At 38.4% G+C, this 14,746-nt stretch overlaps 2 protein-coding genes across 22 annotated transcripts in view; one reads left to right on the plus strand and one right to left on the minus strand.

Moving 5' to 3' along the window:
• The first annotated feature begins 605 nt into the window (after nt 1–605).
• On the plus strand, nt 606–9,362 carry Lztr1 (Leucine zipper like transcription regulator 1). Of its 3 annotated transcripts, none has more exons than XM_069128837.1 (10): nt 606–780; nt 1,217–1,525; nt 1,636–1,750; nt 1,819–1,985; nt 2,043–2,604; nt 2,687–3,137; nt 3,210–3,388; nt 3,467–3,751; nt 3,830–4,012; nt 9,133–9,362. In XM_069128837.1, exons 1-9 carry the CDS (start codon nt 674–676, stop codon nt 3,947–3,949), a joined length of 2,295 nt encoding a protein of 764 aa, XP_068984938.1. In that variant the 5' UTR covers nt 606–673; the 3' UTR covers nt 3,950–4,012; nt 9,133–9,362. The 3 variants fall into 3 exon arrangements, with proteins under 3 accessions (XP_068984938.1, XP_068984941.1, XP_068984940.1); XM_069128840.1 differs by lacking the exon at nt 9,133–9,362 and having other exon boundaries at nt 3,467–3,519; nt 3,632–3,751; nt 3,830–3,968; XM_069128839.1 differs by lacking the exon at nt 1,217–1,525.
• LOC138187723 (pleckstrin homology domain-containing family G member 5) overlaps nt 4,451–14,746 on the minus strand; it is an 83,405-nt gene continuing 73,109 nt past the window's right edge. For 13 of the 19 annotated variants that reach the window (XM_069128826.1, XM_069128819.1, XM_069128827.1 and 10 more), the window contains 13 exons: nt 11,207–11,286; nt 9,482–9,752; nt 8,876–9,021; nt 8,486–8,797; nt 8,236–8,385; nt 7,903–8,163; nt 7,560–7,811; nt 7,260–7,474; nt 6,995–7,183; nt 6,678–6,907; nt 6,095–6,321; nt 5,371–5,628; nt 4,451–5,272 (listed from right to left, as the gene is read on the minus strand). In XM_069128826.1, coding sequence (XP_068984927.1) covers nt 5,623–5,628; nt 6,095–6,321; nt 6,678–6,907; nt 6,995–7,183; nt 7,260–7,474; nt 7,560–7,811; nt 7,903–8,163; nt 8,236–8,385; nt 8,486–8,797; nt 8,876–9,021; nt 9,482–9,752; nt 11,207–11,286 — 2,339 coding nt within the window. In that variant the 3' untranslated portion in view covers nt 4,451–5,272; nt 5,371–5,622. Of the gene's footprint in view, nt 5,273–5,370; nt 5,629–6,094; nt 6,322–6,677; nt 6,908–6,994; nt 7,184–7,259; nt 7,475–7,559; nt 7,812–7,902; nt 8,164–8,235; nt 8,386–8,485; nt 8,798–8,875; nt 9,022–9,481; nt 9,753–11,206; nt 11,287–14,746 lie in introns of those variants that run through there. The other 6 variants (XM_069128832.1, XM_069128835.1, XM_069128830.1 and 3 more) reach the window with 5 other exon arrangements.

Consider the following 14,746-nt stretch of genomic DNA (forward strand, 5'->3'; position numbering starts at 1 on the left):
TTTCACGGTTTGGATACCGCGTGCTAGCACGTTGTCTCACGGGTTATCACTTCACCGCATGACATGTATCTCACATCGTTCAAAGGAGATGCGCGTAATCGTAAGATTTGTAACACACATTTATAATATTATTCGTATTTGCGTGAATTTATAACGGTACACAATAAAAATCGTTCAAAAGCGCCAACTCTTTCCCCGTTTATTAATTTGGTACTACTGATAAGATAAAAAAGTTTGGGAATAGAACCAATTTTCCTGTGATGACTTCTGTACATTACATTTCGCACTCATGTGAACAATAATCGTACATGTCATAAAGTATAATTTAAAGCAGATATCGTTACGGTCTATTTTTATTAATTATGGGTGAAATAAACAATTGTATGTAAATTCAACTGTGTTCTATTGTATGCCGTAATCTTACCGATCAATCCAATCACACGTTTTTGACAGTTCTGTCACTAGCGGACGATTTACTTAGATTGTAGCTAGTACACGATAAATTTCAGATATTTCGATACAATACTGTCGAATTTTGTGACTGCAAACGTTTATAGATTTATTTTTGTTTGACAAGCGTTGTAAAGTTATGAAGTATGAGGAATGGTTAAGTCAGTATATAGGTTAAAAATGAATATTTTAAAGTGATTCTATTTTTTGGAGGTAATAAAAAATGGATAACGTTGCGACAGCAGAGTGTTTGACTCTTGATTTTGGTCCTTTTGAAACTGTTCATCGCTGGCAACGTATGCCAGAATGTGACGAATTCGTTGGTGCCAGGTAATTTCAATTAATTTAATTTACTACTTGAATTATATGTTATTTTCTATTTTTATATTTTTTATGTTTTCCTTCTCTACAATATGCAACCAACAATTTTGTTACAGCATTTCAATTCCTATAATTGTGCATCAGTGTTTCAGTTATACCCAGCATTTTCCAGTCTCTTTATTTACTTTCTAACATTGTCTAAAAGAGTTTATTTGTAATTGTTAAATGAATATTGTAAATAAATGATAATACATAATTTGTAAAGTTTTTAATTATTACCAATACAATTTTTCTATAAATTAAGTTGCTATAGTGGTTAAATGTAATTTATTACTAATTAAATTTGTTTTGTTCTTGTTCTTTACTTTCTTTAATTAAATGTCATATTAGAAAAAGTTTTGTAAATACATTACTTCAGAAGTTCACTATATTGTATTATACACAGGCGTAGCAAACATACTGTTGTAGCATACAAAGATGCGATCTATGTTTTTGGTGGTGATAATGGTAAAAGAATGTTGAATGATTTATTGAGATTTGATGTAAAAGAAAAGTCCTGGGGACGTGCATTTGCAACAGGAGTACCTCCTGCTCCAAGATATCATCATTCTGCAGTTGTGCATGACTCGTCTATGTTTGTATTTGGTGGTTACACTGGTGATATACATTCCAATTCGAATCTCACAAATAAGAATGACCTATTTGAGTACCGATTCCAAACTGGTCAATGGACAGAATGGAAATTTATTGGGAAGTATGTTTCACTTACTTATTTAATTTACTTCTACTTTCTAATGTTTTTTTTTTTTTTCAGATTATCTATTGTATACTTATATGAAATATAAATTTCGCCTTTCTTTCTAGAACTCCTGTGGCTAGATCTGCACATGGAGCTGCTGTATATGATAATAAATTATGGATATTTGCTGGTTATGATGGTAATGCAAGATTAAACGATATGTGGACAATATCATTATTAGTAAGTTATTAATACGCTATATCTAAAACAGAGTGGCAAGTTATTAATTATATTTTTATTATTTTTAGCCTGGAGAACCAAGAGTGTGGGAAGAGGTTGTTCAGTCTGGCGACTGCCCACCAACGTGTTGTAACTTTCCTGTTGCAGTAGCACGTGAATCCATGTTTGTATTCAGTGGCCAGAGTGGAGCTAAGATCACAAACAGTCTGTTTCAATTCCACTTTCGAGAAAGGCGGTAGGTTTATAGCTTTGTGTTTCGAAGTTATATTGTATTCAACGGAATATGTCCTAGATGGACGCGAATTTCAACGGAGCATATACTTCGTGGTGCACCACCTCCGCCAGCGCGACGATATGGTCACACCATGGTTAGTTTTGATAGACATCTTTACGTGTTTGGCGGCGCAGCTGATTCTACGTTACCCAACGATCTTCACTGCTATGATCTCGATACGCAAACATGGAATATTATTTTGCCATCTGCTGATAGCCAGGTTCCTTCCGGTCGACTGTTTCACGCAGCAGCGGTAATCGGAGAAGCAATGTTCATTTTCGGTGGAACAGTCGACAATAATGTCCGATCTGGGGAAACGTACCGATTTCAATTTTCGTCTTATCCAAAATGTACCTTACATGATGATTTCGGAAGGTTGCTGAATGGGCGCCTTTTCTGTGATGTAGAATTTATAGTAGGAGATACAGAAACCAAAATACCTGCTCACATAGCTATGGTAGCGGCTCGTTCACAATTTCTTAGGACGCGCATTAGGCAAGCTCGAGAGAAACGAGATAAACATTTAGAGGAAGTTTTTGGAACCGCAGATGTACCGATCAAAGATATGCCATTGTTAGAAGTAAGTGAATTTAGTGAAGTATTATTGATTTGATATCCATTATTGGGAACCAACAATGTGTTATATTACTACTATGTTATAGGTAAGATTGAAAGATGCTGTCCCAGAGGCATTTGAGATGGTTCTTAACTATATTTATACCGATCGTATCGATCCAACAAAAAGAAGTGAAGATGGGTCGTGCAGTCGTGTGGAAGACCCATTAAGCAATCGAATTGTGCTTCTTATGATGGATGTCTATCGTTTAGCTTTGCAATTTAATATGAAACGACTGGAGCAGTTGTGCGTTCAATATTTGAAAGCAACTATAAGTCACGCTAACGTTTTAGAAGCATTGCATAATGCCGCTCATTTAAAATTATATTTTATAAAGGAGTTTTGCTTGAGTTTCATTGTAAAAGAAATCAATTACAATCAAATTGTAATGAGCAAGGAATTTGAGACCTTGGATCAACCTTTGATGGTAGAAATTATTAGAAAAAGACAAATGCCTCAAAGAAGTGTATTTCCTAGACAATGCGATCTTAGTACAGGTGAGGTTTACCAAAATTTCTTATGAAATAATCATTTTATCTTTTTTTGCTTGAATTTATTTGCTACTTTAGGGACGACTTTGGAACAGGACATGGAGGCATTTCTTAAAAGTGTGGGCAGAGAATTCTGTGATATAACGCTTATGTTAGATGGCGTGCCGATTCCAGCCCATAAGGCCATTCTCGCGGCGCGTTGTAGCTATTTTGAGGGGATGTTTCGCTCTTTTATGCCTGAAAATAATACAGTAAACGTAAGATGTCGATTTTTACACATTTGTTTATTTATGGTTATTAAATATAATTTAATAAAACATGCGTCTTTACAACAGATACAAATCGGTGAAATGATTCCATCTTCCGAGTCATTCGACTCCTTATTAAGGTATATTTATTACGCGGACGTTTCAATGCCGCCTGAAGACTCTTTATATTTATTTACCGCGCCAGTTTTTTATGGTTTTACAAATAATCGATTGCAAGCGTTTTGCAAACAGAATCTTGAGATGAATGTCACTTTTGAGAACGTCATACAAATCTTGGAAGCTGCGGATAGAATGCAAGCTGTTGACATGAAGAAATACGCATTGAATCTTATTGTGCATCACTTTACGAAGGTATATGTTACAATATTATATTTATTTTATAAAATAATAGGCCCTTTTTATTACAAATGCCATCTTATTTCGTTACAGGTTGCAAGGCTACCAAGGTTAAAGCAATTAAGTCGTGAACTTTTATTGGATATCTTAGAAGCATTGGCTGATGAACGCAGCGAGGCACGAACATGTCAGGACATGGCGAATGATTGCTGACGGATGTCGAGCTCGCACTGCCGTCCTCGTAGTTGGGACTTGCCTTCGCCCTCGAGCTTTCAAGTAAGTGTGCAATACAGCATTCTAACAACATTCAACATCTTTTATCTCCTGGGTTATGAGTACATGGTAGACGAGTGTCTGAAAAATCTGAAACATCGTGCGCGTATGTAAATGGATGAACAAAATGCGAAACAGCCAAGTCGGTATTAGATATTGTGATGTTTAGAGTATTTAATTTATTTGTATATAAAATATGATTTGTTGGTAATCTCTTGTAAAGAAGTAAATAAAAAGATACTCGTTGGATCGCTTAAAATTACCAGTGTAACATTTACTTTATTCGACGAATATAAGAAATTATTAATAAAAAGAAAAACTAAGAAAATATTTCGTTAAGGTGTCAACTTGTTAATATTACCTTTAAGGATTAATTTAAGAATTTGGTATTAGGTTTAGTAATAAGGATTTTAATTGGGTATTAAATGACGACACAAGTGGTTAATAAATTATGTACTATATTTTGACCTTGATCGTGAATGATGATAGCACATACACGCACAATCAATATTCTTTTTTTTTTTTTTATAGTAAATTTAACACTTTAAGCTTAATACAAGCTGCGCAGATTTTGGGAAGGAGAGGATTGAAAGAAACCTTACGTAAAGGAGCTCGTATAAAATCATTGCTCTTGTTTTCTCTCTACATATTGTTGTCTCTAGTTAGGTAACGTTCGCCGACAGCCTGACACTTCAGTTCAGTCTCTTGAACAAAATATTGCGAAATAGAATTTGTACTTAAAGTAAACGTGTCACCCGCTCCCGTTTCATGCCTCTCGTAATTCTATCCACGTTCATAAGTCGTGTGTCGATCGAACCTTATACGAGAAAGGCAATTGTTCATTCTTTTTTTTTTTGCTTCTTTCGTTTTTTCTACGTAAAGTGTGATTTTTCTCTACGTGTGTAGCCTCTTTCTTTCTAAATGTTCGTACCTGTTTTTTTTTATATCATTAACTCACAAAACTCGAACTCGTTTAGTTTAAAATTGTTGCTCTAAAGGCATCTTACTTCAACTATTATAGTCATCTAAACTTAAATCACGATAAATAGTTGTAATATCAATTACACTAGGTAGGCCATTTTTTTTTTTTGTTCGTCGCTTAGAATTCTAAATGAACTAGGGTAATATTGAAACATGTCTGTCTCAAACCTCCACGACAAGTTCATTACAAAATGAGATCTAAAAGTTACACAGCTAGAATCAAATCAGTTACAATGATACGGTCGTGGTACAAACTTCACGTTGATTTCGAATGGCCCCAATCTGGAAGAACATAGATGTACAGTATAATGTAGAATCAGATATTTTACATTTCTTATTTTACAAAATCAACTGTATGAAGTAGAACATGTTACACTTACCGATTGTAAAATTGCTCGGTTCATATTATAGGCACAGGGAGTACGAGACGTTCACTTATTCAAGTTGAATCCATTCTCAATTGTTTGAATCATTTTCTGGTCCTGCATGAAAGTGTGTGCAGCACTTGCATACAGATAACAGAAAGGAACATCTTGTTTCTAAACACGACGTATCACGTACACCCTCATCAAATGCAGATGGTCCGTGGCAATTTATCTTTTCGGCAGGTTACTCCTGTATCCCAGTTCTAGTCATTTCTAAAAAAACAAGATATATGCATCTCCAAACTCTTCGTTTTGTAAAGGGGGTCATTCAAGATCGATAGATAATACCAGGACGTTCTATGATCTTCTTTTTAAGTTGAAAATTTGGGACATTTTTCTGCTCTATATGAAATCAAAGGAAAAGGAAGAAGCATGTCGTGGGTGTCTCTATATTGATTTTTTAAGAAGCTCTGTTTTGTCATTATCGAAGCACTAGCTGATATGTGCAGTTCGTGTCGTTTGAATATTCAGGAGACGTATAAAATGTTTCAAGAGATTTCATTACTAAGAACAAGCTGACTTAATCATTTTATACTTATAAAACGCCTCGCAACTTCTTTCTCTGGCAATATACATATACGTAAAAAGAAAAGAGAAAAAAAATATTAAAAGATACCAATACTGTTATTAAATTAATGCCAAAGGAGAAGAGATCGTAATTTTAGATGAGACAATGAACCTTTTCCTCCGCAATGCTGCTGGTCGATGGCATCCTGTGCGAAGGTTCCAGTCTTCTTCGTCTTTCCTCAATGGCTTCTGTGTCTAGATTCATCGTAGGCTGAACCGTCTGTGTCACAGACGAGCTTATGTGTCTCGTTTTAACGAGAGGTGGGTTTCGTGATTGAGGAATCGCGAACGCTCTTCTAAGCGCCCCTCTCGGGGGCGATGGTGGTGGATACGAGATACCTAATAGTATTTTTCCAATTAACACCCTAACTTATTCAGGCTTATTTTATTTTTTTATCGTGCTAATGTCAAGCAGTGGAAATTTCATCATTCGTGATTATTTCATGATAGTAGGATTAGGAGAATCCTTAAAGAGGAACAGGACGAATTATGTCTAAGAATTGGATCAGTGCAGTAGGAAGAAATAAATTAGGCCGACATTGTTTGATCCCTCAATTTTAAATGTTCTATATTCTCCTATTCTAAGTTTCTGTCAAGCATGCACAGTGCTACGTTCGCCGGTGGTTTTCTGGTCACAGCAGATATCTAAGGGGTAAGAAGGGAGGAAAAAGATATACTCCCGCGTGGGTAATTGCTACCTCGGTGCCCTGGTGAAAGCAAAGTGTCCTTGCTCTTTGTTATTTGGGGTACAATAAGAAGCGAGTTTGGCGGTGTCGGAGACACGGTCGAAGTTTGTGGCGAAGTGGCTAGGGTCAAATTTGGCAGCGATTGGCCCAAGCTAGAGTACGCTGGCACTTGGACACTCAACGTGTTAGGCGTCGGCGACTTACTCAGCGGATATCGTCTATTATCAAATTTGTTAAGACTAAAATAACGGTCAAACATTGGTCAAATTGCATTTAAGACACTTGTGTTATTTGCGAACATTCTGTGTCGTTCTTGGTATATTTACCTTATTTGTAAAGGTCTGTGGTTGTGTCCAGAACTTTCACCTCCTTCTTCCGACGATACGCTCGAGGCTCGCGGTGGCTCGCTTGTTTCCACGCTGACATTTCTGCTCGCATTGTAGCTAGGCAGGAAGCTGCTACTTCCCGGTGAAACGCCTTCCATCTCTATGCTTCCACTGGAAGGTGTTTCATGACTATTAGGGCTCGCAGAGCTTTGATATCCCGACCTATTACTTCACCCGAATCTGTTAATCAGGCTAGAACTTGTACCTGTGACTGTGGGCAAGGCTGCTCACTCTCGACGCTCTGCTACTTCCTCGAGGCGTTTTCGGTATACCCTCGCATTCTTCTGGCTCGAATTCAACGTCACCAAGGAAGGTGCTCGGTTGTCTACTGACTGTGCCCAAATTCATCGTATTGCCAAGTGGTGGCACTTTCATCAGCGCGAATTGCTGCTGAGCTTTTCTTATGGATTCCATCCAGGACTAAAAAGTAGGACACGTATAATTCTCAGTTACAACTTTGAGAAGAAAGTTTCGATGTTCGAATGTTGTGGCTGAGGAAGCATACCTTGGCTAATTTTGATTCTCCGGCGCTGAGAACCAGAGCAGCTGATGCCGCCCCATACTCGTTCAGATAAACCAAGCCTAAGCTACTTGGTTCCTTCAGCTCGTGTATTCGGATGCGATCGATGACGTACGGTTGTCTTATAATCTTCAAACCGCCGCCGACGGTGCCAGTCAGCCCACTGGACGAGGTTTTCTTAGTCGACGGTTTGCAGATCAATAGCATGTCTGTTAGTAACAGCACATGTACTTCCATCTATAAAAAAGGAACAAAGTGCAAAGATTCCAATTATTATTCAATCTTAATATTTTTTACATTTTTGGAATTTGTATGATCAATCATTTACCTTACTACTAGCGGCATCTCTCAACTTCAGGTCCCCTTCGCGAAGAAGTACTCTTAGGCTGTCTTTCGGACAACCCGGCATTGGAACAGTAGTAATGTCAAAAGTGCTGTGAATTTTAATCAGTTTCTCTAATTCTTCGTCTCTAGATTCGACCACGTCATAACTCTCTATTCGAGACGCGGCACTGGCCAACCGCGCTGTTTCCTCGTTCCTCTTCAAGGCTGCGTTCACTGATGCCACGAAGTCGTCTACAGATTTGATCTGTAACATTTAAAATTATTTGTAGCAATGATATAACATTATTAAGGAAGTATTGTGACATTTTTTGTTTACCATATGCGTCAATTCTGCTCGTTGTTCCTCGTTCTCCGTGTTCTTGTGAACAGCTTTCAAAAGGAGAGAGTATTTCGTCAGCCTCTGCATAGGTTTCACCAGTATGTCAAGCAATTTCAGCCGATTGCAGTCCTTTTGAGTTTCACACCACTAATAAACACAGAAATAAAATAAATCAGAAAATAAAATATTCTTTTATTATACTTCTTCTGGCTGTCTTTTTTCAACAATGAGTTTCTAAGACTCTTACCACGAGATAGACCGTGAATAGCTGATTATCATTCAAACGGTCTCTGCAGTATTGTTGACATTTGCTCTGCTCCGCGCAGTATCTGGTGTAAGGTGCGAACGTTTGCTCGAATGTTTCGAAACCTTGCAGAAGGTGGCCAGGATCGAGCGGTTGTCCAGTGGTCCTCGATGTATTTACCATCACTAGAACATACTCAGTCCAGAAATAGCGATTCGCTGCGTAGATCTCAGGGATGTTGCTGAAGAGCTTTGTCCTGTCGACCTCGTTCAGGATATTCGAGGTCTGCAGGCTGCAGAGGCACGCCATAAAGAGCTATAAATTGATTGAAACAATAAAGATTTGATATCTTTATACAGAGTTCGTGTAAAAATATTTGATTAGAATACTTACGTCTGTCACAACCTTTAGAGTCTTTATGTAAGCTACCTCCGTTTGAGCTAGCTCCCATAAAGCAGTTTGTTGTTGCTGTTGCTTCTCCGATAGTTGATCCGAGTTTTGAACGATATCTCGCCAGTCGTGTTCTAGATTGTACAAGACTGCGACAAAATTCATTTCTAATGTTTAGTGTTAATGTAATTGTAGTGTTAATGTATTCTAATGCATATTCGTTAATTAAACTATGTCGTGTCTATTGTGTATCATTTCAGCCTGGAACATTTCAAGACTACGAACCGATGACAACGCCCGCACAAAATCGAAATTGTACGTCCACGAACGGCACATGAGCTTATCCAACGTGACTGTAAAGTACTTTTACTCGATCGTATACATCGTTTACATTGTATAAAAGAAGAATCGCCGACAAGTGATATAAATATGTATATTGAATGTTTCGCAGTGAAAGATAATTTATTGGGTACAAATATAAGTTTGTTGTACAGAACGTGTTAGTGTTACTCCTTTCCTTAATTATTCGTCGTGTCGTGTTATTTTAATCGTAACGATCCACGAATATATCTAGTTCTAATTCGATATATTAACGAAGGAATTTCTCACCATCTTCGTTAAAATTGAGTTCGTGAGAAAGTTCGGAAAGTTTCGGCACGCCATGTTTGTTATAATCGTCCAGCTGAGCGGTGAGTAGATCGAGTTTCGTGCCTTTGGTATTGGTAAAGAAGCCACTCCATCGCTGTTTGCTGGTCTTGGGCCCCGCAGCCCCAGCGGAGCTCCGACCAGACGTAAGCGTGGTGTTGCTACCGATCTCGGAGTCGACGCTCGAGTCTTCCGTCGAGACGCTGAAGAAACGACCGCTACGACACCGACAACTCTACAAAACAGACGTCCGATAATTTGTCTTTAACAATACGACAAGAATAGTACTAAAAATATCGTATGAAACCGTAATTCGAAGCTGTTCGAAGGTGTCCGATCACTTAACGAACTCGCGGTCGAAGAAAGTAGTTGTCGCTAGCAATGGTCAGACATCCAAGTTATTTGGATGAACCAATTCCAATTTGGAGTGAACCTTCGAGATACATGCGGTTTTCATCGCCTAGTTTTTAATATTGCGGTGCAAAAACATCTGTTGTATTGGAAACACAGATATGAGAAATTACAACAATCCCTTTGTACAACGATAATAAAGTTGAAGAAGTAATAAAGAGCCGTTCGAATTATGTTAACGCAATGGGATGAATCGGTTCTGATCACTAGACTGCAGCTGTTTATAAAAATTTCTATCTCTGTGAACACAAGCAAAGAAATAGAATCAAAGCAGAGATTTATTTCACTCGATAATCAATAATTACTTTGGATATTTTACGTATTAGATTGACTAATAAGTTCCTTTATCCTATCTCTCTATAAATTTGTATCTTTCAAATCAAAAAACTCGGATTCATGTATTTTTAGATTTTTTCAATAGTTTTTATAATATACTTTGAAATGTATACAATATACAGTGACGAAAGACGAACGAACTTATCATTTAACGATAATACATATTTTTGCATTTCACGAGTTTCTATAAATACATAAACATCGACAACTTACTGACCAGGCCGAGCAATCTAAGGGACGATCAACCATTGTCGGGTGTCTATTTCCAGTTTGCTAACAACCATGGTAACACGATAGACAAACAGAGAACACACAATGTCACTGTACCGAAAATTGACGAGGGAATCGCGTTCCAGCTACGTGGACTCATTAGAATCTGGGATGCCAGCGTAATAAGAGAATCAGTATCAATCGTCGACCTCCACGGACATTGTTCGTGACGTTCGGGTTCGTTTCGTAATTTGTCTTCTGCTCAGCGGGTCAAGGTTCAAGAAATCCCCCGATGTCATCGTATTGTCCGCGATTATTAAAGCCACGTAGTCGGTGGCTATATAGTCGATCGAAGGTTAGGAGAAAGTATGGAAATGTATGTCAGCTTTTGCCCCGGCGCACAACGAGGCATCGGCTTCGAGCCAATATTAAACACACCTTGGAAAATGCGCTTCTGGGGAAATTACAGCACCTGACAAACGATTCATTTGAGGGCATCCGCGCTAATTAAAAAAATCTGAGCCGATCGAAAAGGAAGGAGCGGAGGTGGGTGTCGAATGATGAGAAGGGTGGCTTGGGAGGGATGAGAACGCAAAGTGAGGAGAGAGCAAAAGGTTGTTCTCAGCGATCGACTCTTCAGCCGCTATTGGGATGCAGGAGGCGTTCAAGGTTCCATTAAAGGAATTAAATGGTATTTCTTTGTTATTTCGGATGTTACGAGGGTAATCTTACCCCGCTTGCTTTTCTCAGGGAGACGCTCTGGTTGCTCCTCTGGCTCGACGACCTCGAGTTCGATTTGTCGTTGTCCTTAACTGGAACAGAAAACGAACAATCGTGTTTGAATGCACTTGGAAAACTGAAGTTCTCCGTGAGATATACAGCATCGTAGTCAGATTCTTTTTACAGCCATTTGGTATTTACTTGCATCTCGATCGATTCGACGAGGGGAGAAAAGAAAGATCGAAGGAAACGACGATTACTTTCGAAACTTTATTCGTGTAGCTGCGAACCATTCGAAGAGATTTTTTTTAGCCGATTTAACGATAGAAAGATTGCTGACAAAAAGCGTGTACACGTAGCAGCGAACGTTAAGATTGGATATCCTTGATTGATAAATACGCCTGAAATTCCAGGAATTACATTTTATGACGACAAAGTTTATTTTAGTTGAAACAGACAGCGTGTTATCGATGTTCGTGACAATCTCGCATGGCGGTCTGACCAGTGACGGACGTTTCCCACTCGCGTTTAAGCGTTCGACTGTATCTGATCGTGCGTTTTTTCCCCCCCTCGTTAGCGTGTATTTGTGCGTGAGGCAGGGAATGTTTCGACATAACGCGCAGAAGAGTAACTATTAAACCTGATATTCATCGAAAGCCAGTAAATAATTGCGTGAACGCTTGTTCACGCATTGAAACCGTTTGCGTCAGCCACGCGACGTTTCTTTCGGGGGTTCTAAAGCTCAAGGACACGCCGTTTGAGCCCCTAAATTTGTCACACGTGGAATTCTAAAAATATCGTCGATACCTATCGTTACAAACCAGACGATAAAAGAAAGTAGAAACATTCAAGTTCTTCCCTTTTCGTACATTTTAGATAACGAAACGAAAGACTTTCGTTAGAAACGATGCTTAAAAAGCTGCTTATCTAGAAGTACGCAGTCGCCCCGATGAAAAGTGGAAATATGGTTGGACGAGGGTCGTGCGAGAAGAGAATTTGATTTTAACAAGGTATTTCACCGGTGGTTTTCGCTAAGAGCCGTAACGTTATAGCGTTGCTACGCGAGCCGTCCATCCGCGTTTCTTCAACGCCAGAAACTACAAGGAAAATAACGATTTTGAGGTTTTCTTCCTTCGAACAACCTTCAGCGTAAAGTCATTCCAACCGTGTTTCCTCCAACTTTCCTCCCAGGTTACGAGTTCATTTTATGTTTCTACCTTTTTCCCAGTTCTACTCCACGCTTCTCTTATCCGTTGTTTCGTGCATAGGATGAAATACTTTGAGTATTTTCTCCAATTGAATTAAACGATGTTGAAAAACGTTAATACGAAACCAGGGATCGCTATAGAAATTCCCATTGAATTTCCCCAACGATAACTGTATCGTTGCAAGGGATTAAGTTATGGGTACCGTTATGCGTAGCTCCCATTATAGCTACCGGTCACAATTAATCAAATTAAACGTGCATTATTGCTTCGTAACCAGATATCCGTTCATCTTCTTCGTATTTAATATCGTCCCTTCGAGTCGAAGTAAATAAGTTGGAGATTGTTTTCTTTATTAAGCTGCAAAGTAACTGGTCGTATAGTGTTACATAGCTGTACGTTAGCTTTTACTTCTCAGCTTCTTATATTATAAATTTATAATAATATTTCTGAAGTTACACGAAACCTTAAACGAAATTTGCAGAAAGCTCAAGCTTGGAAATTACATATTTTAAGAAAACGGAATACGCGAGAACACGCTGCAGTATCAGCTACATAAAGTAAAGTTCTTGTGTTTAACGGTCGAGGTAGTACGTGTTTTCTTAAATTCTTTATTAGATCGACTCTGTGCGAGTTAAACAAGTTTGTATGTGTATCATCTAAATCTTGATTTTCGGAAGTTACAACTACATTTCCCGTATCATCAAAAAATCTTTCCGCATCTTTTATCCGCGTTGCAATGAATTACAAATTGGAATTCGTTTGTGTTTTGAAAAGGAGGTGAAGTCCGTCGAGTGGCTTCGCGTTCTTGCCAATTCCTTCTAATATATGCGCCTTCAAGGGTATCGGTCAAATTAATGAACGCGAATTATAGCCTTGTATACCCTTTTACGATGCTATTTATAGCTTTTAGAACTTTAGTCCATGATTCGTCGCGTGATACGCGCCCATAGGAATCTACCATCGGGTTTTCCTTCTTTCCTTTTTTTGTTTAATCGTTATTCTATATGTCGCTGGTGGAATACCGTGTTTTTAGCCGGAGCGGTGATAAAAATCGAGAGCATTTTCGAAATCGATTCCACGCGTCGGAAGGGTGGAAAAAGCTCGATATAAATAATTCCTGTCAACAATTCGAACATTCTCGCCCTCTCCCCTTCACGTGCGACATCCTCTTTTGTAATCGCGCAACTGGAAACAGAAATGTCGATTAAAGTGACCGAATTGCAAAGGTAAACGCTTTTAGTTTTTATCTGTGTGATTTACAAATTTGTTCAAATTTTCTGCCAGTTTTTCTTTCCTTTAGAGCGTTGCATTTTTCGTCGTCGAGCAAAAATACAAAGATACGCAGCTTTGGCAAATATTTGATTCGCAAAGTTTTGCGGCTTTTCGTTTCGTTAATCACGCGAAATCTACGAACAAGGATTATCGTTAATGGGTACCGAAATACATTCGGACAAATAAAATTCGATGTACAGTGGCTGACGAAAGTATTCTAACATTTACTACGGAAGACTTTCATGAAGACGTTATTTTCGTTAGTCTGTAAAATTTCATTAGCGCTGCAACGAGCGACGATTATCGAGATTATATTGGTAAAATATCGAATAAATCTGAAAATCTACTGCAAGACATTTATCGCAAATATATTTTCCAAAAGAATTAATACCGAGCATAAATAATTATCTGAAACGTATAATTGCCAAAGATTGTTTCGTGAAATGGTCGAGATTTATTAACGCGATAAATAATTGATTCAAATACTCTGGTAATTTGTATCAGATCTGTGCTTGCAGCAAATATCCTCTAATTTCTACATACATTTCGAAATTGTTTCAAGTTTTACCAACACAACCGTGGCAGCCAAGTCTCGTTACAATGATACAACGAAACTTCAAACTACGTATAACGCGAACAATATCAAGATTCTATATAACAATTCTATATAAGTTTGAATATTTTCAGGAATATTTCAAACAGTTTTATTCGGAGTTCTAAGTAGAATGATTCGATTATTCTCAGACAGAGCGTATCTGCGCTTCGATCAAAGTTTTTCTCCGAAACGATCTGTTTATCGTCAGCTGTGCAGCTTTATCACTCGTGTACACGCTCCACTACTATCGCCCATGCGTATATACCTTTTTATGGCCCTTTTTTTATCGATGAAAAGATGGAGCATCTCACGGACATATTTTATCCTTTTCGTCCCCAGTATCGAGTTCAATTTCCTTTTCCCGTCGCGTTGATCACGCGGATGTACACGGACCAGCAAACTCCACACTCGTAACAGAGATGACGCAATTACGATCGCGTGTTTGTATCGATGACGGGACGATCAGGTTCATTCGGA

This window comes from Bombus flavifrons, chromosome 15, assembly GCF_040668555.2.
Source record: "Bombus flavifrons isolate JBK064 chromosome 15, iyBomFlav1_principal, whole genome shotgun sequence".
Lineage (NCBI taxonomy): Eukaryota > Metazoa > Arthropoda > Insecta > Hymenoptera > Apidae > Bombus > Bombus flavifrons.

What these genes read in the sequence shown, in the direction of transcription:
- Lztr1 (XM_069128837.1), top strand. Translation starts at nt 674, where the DNA reads ATGGATAACGTTGCGACAGCAGAGTGTTTGACTCTTGATTTTGGTCCT. An exon ending in TTCCACTTTCGAGAAAGGCG is followed by an intron (nt 1,986 to 2,042) that starts GTAGGTTTATAG and finishes AATATGTCCTAG; the next exon opens with ATGGACGCGAATTTCAACGG. An exon ending in TTGTGCATCACTTTACGAAG is followed by an intron (nt 3,752 to 3,829) that starts GTATATGTTACA and finishes ATTTCGTTACAG; the next exon opens with GTTGCAAGGCTACCAAGGTT.